Source organism: Nelusetta ayraudi, unplaced genomic scaffold, assembly GCF_046127955.1.
Source record: "Nelusetta ayraudi isolate G7.1 ecotype Tasmania unplaced genomic scaffold, CSIRO-AGI_Nayr_v1 ptg000151l, whole genome shotgun sequence".
Taxonomy (NCBI): Eukaryota; Metazoa; Chordata; class Actinopteri; order Tetraodontiformes; family Monacanthidae; genus Nelusetta; species Nelusetta ayraudi.
Window position 1 is genome coordinate 3263344 of NW_027466201.1, and position 8746 is coordinate 3272089.

At 44.1% G+C, this 8746-nt stretch overlaps 1 protein-coding gene across 1 annotated transcript; it reads right to left on the reverse strand.

The window, feature by feature from the left end:
- Nucleotides 1-905: 905 nt before the first annotated feature.
- On the reverse strand, nt 906-8041 carry kcnk13b (potassium channel, subfamily K, member 13b). The gene is made up of 3 exons (XM_076013548.1): nt 7353-8041; nt 3050-3837; nt 906-1862 (listed from the first exon to the last, which is right to left on the reverse strand). The coding sequence occupies exons 1-3, from the start codon at nt 7702-7704 to the stop codon at nt 1707-1709; spliced, it is 1296 nt and encodes a 431-aa protein (XP_075869663.1). The 5' UTR covers nt 7705-8041; the 3' UTR covers nt 906-1706.
- Between the last annotated feature and the right edge of the window lie 705 nt (nt 8042-8746).

Genomic DNA, 8746 nt, shown 5'->3' on the forward strand with positions numbered 1-8746 from the left:
TTGGATAGTTGACTAGAAAAGGGACTGAAAACTTGTTTAAACTGAATGACATTTTACACACAACAGATGCTACACTACCCCCAACCCCACACCAAAAAAATAGTGCAGTTTGTAATGACACTATTCAAGTCAAAGCTGTGCATGATTTTTGAACTCAACCATACTTTGTTGCTTGCTGTCAAGATGCAATGCCAAAATCAAGCTTCATGGAACATTAAGATAAGCTCATTCTATCCATTCACTTTACAGGAAGGAGAGAAAAATAACACATACAGTATTTGTGCCCTAAGGGGACTTGTTTCCCTGTGCTGACATTAACTCAAACCTCCTACAGGCTTGGGCATCATCCAATTCTCCTCTGTGTGGGAAACCACATAGTAAGTAAGAGTCTCACACAGTAGGTCTCATCACTGACCCTGTGCACCCAATTCGGTGCCGTTTTTAGGTTTTCATGAAATCCTTTCAGAAAGGTCTGGCTCTCTGTTTGAGGATAATGGAGAGGAGCGCCACAAAGAAAAAGGGGTAAAAAAAAAACATGTAGTGAAGCTGTGTTTGGTCTAAATGATGTGAAAAAGAGTTTCACTGAAAGTGAAATCTCGCTCATCCAAGCCGAGAACCCCAGTCATAATAATAATAATAATAATAATAATAATAATAATAATAATAATAATGATAAAACATTCTTTATTTGCCTGAAAATTAATGTGATTTCTATGACCAAAAAGTTGTGATGAAACCAGGAAGATGCCAAAGAAAAAGAATAACAGGAAGTTACTGTGAATTTAGCACCATATACCCTGCTGGTTGTGATAGTTCTAGAATACCCGGTGCATTCAGCATCCCTGATTCTCAGCCAATTAAACCTGCTGCACTTCATGGCTCAACTCATAGAACTCACACCTCTGTAGACGGAGGGGTAACAATGATTTTTATTCTGCAGATCAGGAGTTTTTTTTGAGATAATTAATTGCATGTTTTTGGGATGTAGTTTATCTTTAACGGTGCCCACAAGTTAACACAACATGGTGGTAAACTGCAACATATGAGTTTCTCCTTCAAATAAAAAAATGAGCTTTATACTGCAGTCCACTTGATTGCTCTCTAGTCCCTGATAAAAGTTTAATAAGGCCATCCTTCAGAGTCTCAAACAACCTTTCCAAAGCTGCAACCAACTTCATGAGAGTGGTTCTTGTGTTCCACTGGCGTGAATTCCTTTGGTGTGCAGTGTCGGACGATTTAGGATATTTTAAGGAGTCTTTCCCGTCTCAGCGATTTGATCAAATGAAAGATGATTCGAATCATGGCAAGTTGTTAGTCTCGTCTCGTACATGGTGTGCTTTGGAACATCACAGTCTGTCAACTGCATCGAAGAAGAGAACACTGGCCAGCATCAAACAGGAAGCTACAAACTAGAGAATAACTTTTGGCGAATAGGATCTCTTTTTTTTTTTTTTTTTACTCCACTAGACTGAAATTACAAGTTTCAGTTGAATATTTGACTTTTCATGGATGGTATACATATAGCCTTTTCATGATATTAGCACTATGACTGTTAGCCGTCTGTGCTGTGCAAAACTTTGTGCGTCTCTAAAATACTAACAGTCGACTGATTGACGTAGGTTGCTTTCCACAGTGTCAGTCAGTCTTCAGTCCAACTTTTCCCCAGCCATTCACGTCCTCGACCAAGTGCTTCTGGCTGCTGGCCCCTATCTGTCCACGCTGGTCTCTGCCAGTCTGTTGTTCATGATGCCAAGGGCTCCCACCCCCCCTGAGAATCCGTTCTGCCGGGAGCTGGAGCTGGACTGGCGCGGGTTTCCGATGGCCATCTCGGAAAGCTGCTTCTGCATGATGGCCAGGTTTACCTGCAGGCAGTGGTAGAGATAAAGAAATCAACACGATTTAGTGGCAGTGGTTGGACAGTGCATGTTTTTTTTTAGTTTTTTTAGTTTTGGCACATCTGATTTTACAGGTGTGATTCAAGACAGCCAGATGGTGTTTATTTTTCTCTTCAATCAAATAAAAAAGAAGGAAATAGAACAAGTGAGATTGGCAGGAAAAACCAGCAGATATTAACTCTCCCACACACCAACCAGCCAGCCAACCTTTCCTTTTAATTTTGGAGCAATGTGTTAGGAAAGAACACACAATGATGTGAAATGCTGTTATTATATGTGCTATGAGACTGCATGAAAACCAATTCATTAAGTCAATCAAAAATCTGTTCGCAGCAACATTGTCTTTATACATTGTAACATCAACGCTTTTGAACTACACCACTCAGTTTGAAAATCGTGGCATTGACATTTTTTGCGTTCCAGTTCAGAATAATCCTGAAAAATTCAACAGCTCACAAATCCTCTTAAAAACAAACCAAAGGACGCATCTCAAAGCCATGAGTGAGTGGCCACAACATTTGTATTATATAAAGTTTACGCAATGCATGTTTGACAGCACTAGTGAAACCACTTGTACACTGTGTTGTGCGGTCTGCATGACTACTTCCTTTCTGTTTGCATTATGACTCAGAATCCTCTAAAAGTTAATGATTCATGGGCACAAGGCATGACTTTATCCCTGATATGCACAGTCTATTGTGATTTACATCAGCACCAACAACAAAGTCATATTAATATGCTATTGCAACAATCGCTTCACCAATGTATTCTAAGAATAGTCTGTGTGTCTCTTTGCCAACTGAACTCCCAGAAGTGTGCCAAGTCCATCTTTTATGTCTTTTGCTTGTTGTCTGACAAAGTGTTTGTGAATTGGAAATCAGCTCTTTGTGATGTCACAAAGGGTGCAATTCTTTACAATTACAAAATCTTCTTTGATACCACTCACAGATTAGTGGCAACATTTCCAATCAAGGCAGCCAATCTGAGACTGTTTTGCTTGCATTGCCTCCCAAATATAAGAAAGGTCCAATAAAGTATCAGTTTTAGCAGGAAGCTTTCGCTCAGTGGTTTAGTTCTGAGCTTTTAAAGAACTTTTTTGTGAGTACCCAGTCCAGAATACCACCTAGATGAAATGTCAAGATACAGGTTCTCACCTTATTGGCTGCAAGAAAGTCCCTCATTGAGATCATCTCCCCAGACATCCTGCGGCCATTATCTGTCTCGCTGTCATTGATGGCGTCCGTATCAATGGATGGGTCCCTGCGGGCGCGCAGGTGACCTGGAGCCACCACGTTTCGCCTGGGGTGTCTATGGGGACGGTGACCCCGGGTGGGGAAACAACAGCGGCAAGGGGCTTCCAGCCTCCTTAGGAGCCAATTAAGGACCTGCTTAATGACTATGGAGATGACATTGAAGAGAGAGTAAATGCAGCAGACACCTGTCAAGATGAAGAAGAAGTTCCCCAGCCGGTATGCCGCGGTGATGTGGCCCTCGTAGGCCATCCGCTGGCTGCTAACCATGTCCCCGAAACCAATGGTGCTGAAGGCTACAAAGCAGAAGTAAAGCGAGTCCAGGTAGCCCCAGCCCTCAGTCGCAGAATACATCAGAGAGGCGCAACAAGACACCAAGATTGCAGCAATCCCAAGAATGAGCATGACACAGTAGACCGAAGGTTTCCATCCAGCCAGGTCCTCTCCCTTCACCGCCCCACCTCCGCCAGCTCCACCTGCTCCGTCAGCCTCTGAGACTCGCCGCCCATTTTGCGGCAGGACTGCTTTGTTGTGCCGTCGCTCATGACAGGACTTGAGGACAACGGCAATGACGGTGATGACGCGCTCCAGGAAGAGGTTGAAGAAAAGGATGGTGGCTGCGCAGCCCAGGAGGCCGTAGAACATCAGAAAGACTTTCCCTCCGATTGTGGCAGGGGTTGTCATGCCAAAACCTAAAACAGACACAAAATATATGTGAGTCTAAGTCTTTGTGACAAGAGCAACAGAGATTCTTAACCATCTGCACAAGGTTTGTCTCTCTGACAGTTCTTTGATATGGGGCCATTGGATTTTTATCAATTTCCTAAAGTCACCAGTAGGATTGCTCATAATCCACTGAGTGACGACCCTCATGAAGGTTCATAGCCCTCTCAATGTAGAAATGGAGCTCATATACGTACACAAAAGGAGTTGAAGCCCCCACAAGCCCATAAGCGTCTCCAGAAAAGAATAAACCTCTCTGGGAACACTGATTGGTCTACCACGATCTGCTAAATGACTGGATCACTTGTAGAAAAGATGGCCTTTTGCTCCAGCTGCGGCACCCATTCAAAAAACTGATCTCACATATTGGTGCCATAAGCAAAGACAAATAATTGCCATTCTCCACTTCCTCGAAAATTATACTCTTATTATACTACCTCAGCCTGCTAGGTTCCCATCTGTGACGCACTGCTTTCCCTTCTCAGACTGCCCGTCACTCAACTAATCGGTGTAAGTGTCAGCCGAGCTCGTTACTGCAATCAGTCACCTTTAAGTGTTGGACTGGATAACACTGCACTGTATTCCCAACAATCATATGTTGTCCCACTGCTACAGCTTACTTACTTACTTCAATTTTCTTCCGAAACACACTGAACCTTGGCCAAACAAATGGGCAATGTTCAGCCTTGGTTTCCTCCTTTATGTCAAGAAAATCCTTCTATCACCCATCATCGACTTCACGTATCTCACTGATGATGACTCAGTTCCCCACCACTTTCTCTCGGAAAGGCGATGAAGCGCCCTCCTCTCTGCTTTGCCCACCTTATTAGCTTCAAAATTTGATTGAAGATTCAAGAACTTCCAAGGGTTTTCACAGCTGCCTGCCTGTTTTCTGCTGTGAGAGCTGTAAATCCCAACCCCACGAAACCTCTTTTTCTCTTAATGTGTACAGTGAAAAGGAAAAATAAAATATGATCCTGAATGACTAATTGTTGCTTTGCCAGTGGCAGAGTTCTTGCGGCGGATTGGATTGCCTCCACATATAGATGGCTCAGCATGGCGTGTGTGTGCGCGTGTGTGTATTCTCCTAGCGCAACGATAAAGCCCAGTGGGTTAGATTTAATTGTCTTAGTCAATTGCTACTCAATTTCTGTTGAGTCATTAGACCTGGCAATTAAAAATATATAGAATTTAGAACATATAGAATCTAAGAGCAATAGTCGTGTTGTTCTAGTTATTGAATGAGAGAAACTCTTGTGTTGTAGCGCCTGTACAGCTCAAACTCAGAGTTTTTTTGACCCAACAAATCTTGTTTATTGTTGAAAGCAGACTGTCAAAATCAATGTATTAAATCTGGAAATGTGGCATTTTATGGCGAAACTTAAGCTTTTGTCACAGCCACAGAAATAAAAGACCTTTTCGTGCATGCAGTTTGCTTAAAAATTGAGACTACTCAATATTATTTCTTGACACAGGTTTTGAGCATTAAGCTGAGATGAATGAACAACCCTTATTTGTCTCCTGAATTGGGGTCAGTCCTTTTCAGAATCTTCACGTGTCAGACAAACACATCATCCAGTCACAACGGTTTGAATGTAGAGACGTCACGTGCAGCACCACCATCAGCATCGAGAACATTCGCTGAAAAGCTATTTAATTATTTCCCAATGAGGTCAAAGTTTTCCTTGTCTTCCAGAGCAAAGGCCTTGCTGCTTATATAAATGCACAAGGCACCAATACGTTTTTAATACAGCATACACCTTGTCATGTGCAACATGCATACAACCAAAACATACCTATGAGCCTCTTTGCCATTTTGTCCGGCCTAATAATTTGGACAAAGTGGCCAGTTTGGGTCTCTCAACACGGAATGTTGTTGAACAAAGAGACACAAATGAGTAAAATAGCCACCTTAAAGACATGTCAAAGTAATGACATGTCTTTAAGTAATTGTTTGTTGGCTGATGTTTTGTCTTCTTACGGTACTTGCACCTGTAAAAGTGCCTTAGACTTCTCTAGTGGTGCTACAATCTGGAATCCCTTTTTCGTAAAACTGAGAACGCACAAAACCTGTTGAATTTTGAATAAGTTATTTTGTGAATCTATTTTCCTGTCTTTCTGTGGCAAAATCCCAGAGTGGCCGGCATAAAAAAAAAAATTTAACGTCTAAACGTGTCACATTTTTTTGTAATCTGGAACCCCCTGAGTTACTCTGAGTCTCTGAAACACCAAGGCTCTTTTCAGATTAGCCTGAATTTCCAACATTGCTTATTTCAAACGGGCATAGTGAATCGAATAAAGTTCCTACGGTGCCATTCAAGTTTAAAACGTAACCATCCCCATAAGTATCGAGATCAAAATGGGTCTTACAGCGGCGCAATACACGTTTCTTCTTCTTTCTGCATAAACATAACACAAGCACTCAGAAATGGCGTTGCGTAAAAATGGAAATTATACGGACTGACTGCGGGGAACTCTGGCATTAATTAAACACGAGAGACTCTCTGATCAGTGAATTCAGACAACTAGATTCCGAAGCCGTGCCGAATGCATCTTTTTCTGCGGGAGGGTTATGGAAAAGATGAAGTCAGATTATTTTATGTTAATGCCCCTCTGACAACTGTAAGATCAGAGCAGGATTCTTATGGGAGCACGGCTAAAACGTGTGCGGGAGCATTTCAGATGTCCCATGTGTCTTGCCACAGTGGGCAGTTTCAGTTCCTCTCTACTTGATCATCTGTGAGAGAGACAGCGAGCTGCAGGCGCTGCAGACATGGTGGCTTAATCAAGTCAAATCACATGATCTGCCATGGGATTACAAAATCTCAATTTTAAGGCACATCCACATGGGGAGTGAGAAAACAGTTGTGATGTAATTGGCGTTTTGTGGCAAACAGAAGGGTAGCAGCCGAACTGCCAGTTATCAGAAGGGAGCTGAGCCGCGGGAACGAAAAGAAACGGAAACAAAACAGTGGGACAGGCAGCGAGGAGACGAGTTTGCGCGACAAATAATCAGTAATGGGGTGTTTCTGAAACTGCAAATTTGCTGTCAGAGACTTTGCTCTCATTGCATCATTATTGTTCTCTCTAGTGGAGTGAAATTTCTCTTAATTGTCACACTTACCCAGCTGAAATGTAACCGAAAACATGTTTGACCCCCTCTCACCGTTATCAAGTGGTGAAGGAATTTTAAATGTCTAGCTTTTGTTCTTTCCTCCTTTTTTTTTTTTTTTTTTTTTAAATGGATGAATAAAGGAATGTGGGGAGCAGCAGCAACATGTAATATATATATATATATATATATATATATATATATATATATGTATATATATATATATATATATATATATATGTGTGAGTGAAATGTGTGTGTATATGTGTGAGTGAAATTTCACAAAGGGAAAACACGGACTTGCTGTGACGTTTCCACAAAACAAACCGTATGTGACAATGTCATGAAAGAGAGGTTGCCCCTCCGCCTCACCGATGGTCGACACCACGGTCCCCACAAAGTAAAGCGCCCCACTGAAGTCCCACCGGGGTCGGATGGCGTCCACGCGGATGCCCGCCACGTTGGCCTCCTCATAGCTCCTCAGGAAGTTGTTGAGGTCCTTCTTGCTCAGGTTGTGCTTCTGGCTGAAGTGCTCGAACCTCTGCGTCCAGCGCTCCTTGGCCTCGCGCTCCTTGGGCTGCTCCAGCGCCGAGAAGACGGCGGCGCCGCACAGCAGGTAGACGACGATGAGCAGCGCCAGCAGCAGGAACCTCGCGTTGTCCTCGTTCACCGGACCGCCGGAGGGGGAGGGGGAGCCGCAGCAGCAGCCGTTCCTGCAGGCCATTATGGTGCCTCGGTCGCCGTGGTGGCGCGCACCTGTCTCATGATTGCAGAAGGGCTAAGATCCGCCGGTAAGAAAAAGGGCAGAAAAAAGGGGGAAAAGATATAAAAGTCGTGCGCAAACGGGCGATTGGTGCGCGTATTTCTTTGGTGGTGCGTTCAGGGTCGCCCGAGGATTTGGCTGCGGACGCATATTAGGACGCTGGAGCCTTGAATCATCCTCACGGGTAGAGAGCAACCTGTTGACACAGTGATGAGTCGTGCTGCCTCTGTTGTTGCTGCTGCTGCTGCTACTGTTGCGCGCTTCTCTCCGTTCCTGCCTCCCCGCGCGAGTCTCCTCCCATGCACGCGCGGTTTACGCACAGCCGCAGCAGCATCTCTCGTACCTCGCAGCCCTCCCGGTATCCTTCGCGACGTGCGTCGAGACTCCCCACCCCCCAAAACCCCGACGATGAATTTTTGCGGCTCTCGACTTTTTGGACAATATACAGCCGCCTAGTTTGCCCAGTCGGATCAATGTCACTTGACCTTCTCCGACGGGTTCTGATGAGAGATTCATGCTCCCGCCGTTTGCTTTTACCCGGGGACGAGGTGCGCAAATGTCACCTCGGAACCGCGGCTCGAGATAAATTATTCAGGATCACCGGGACAACAAAGCGCCTGTCAGGGATTTGGACGCGATGACGTGTGCCACAGGTCGTCTCGGTGTAAACTTGCAGGCGTGTTTAATGCCACTGAGGTTGGAGGGTTTTTTCTTTTTCTTTTTTTCTTTCTCTCCAATGTTTTGAAAGTAGCAGCGTCTTCATGTTGCTGGAATGTGAAGGTTGTGCGAAGGCGGATAACTTTTTGGGAACCACATGTATACACCTGTATATAGGTTTCTACAAAGTGTTGAAGAAGTCGTATTGCATAGGTGTTTTCAGGGTTTTCATGTTGGATTCCAGTGCAGCGGCCTTGCAGAGTTCAGTGTGCGAAACGATTTTCACATTCCTGGGGGAAAAAATCCCCCGCCATCTTTTGCCATTTAGTTACAGAATCCTGACAAA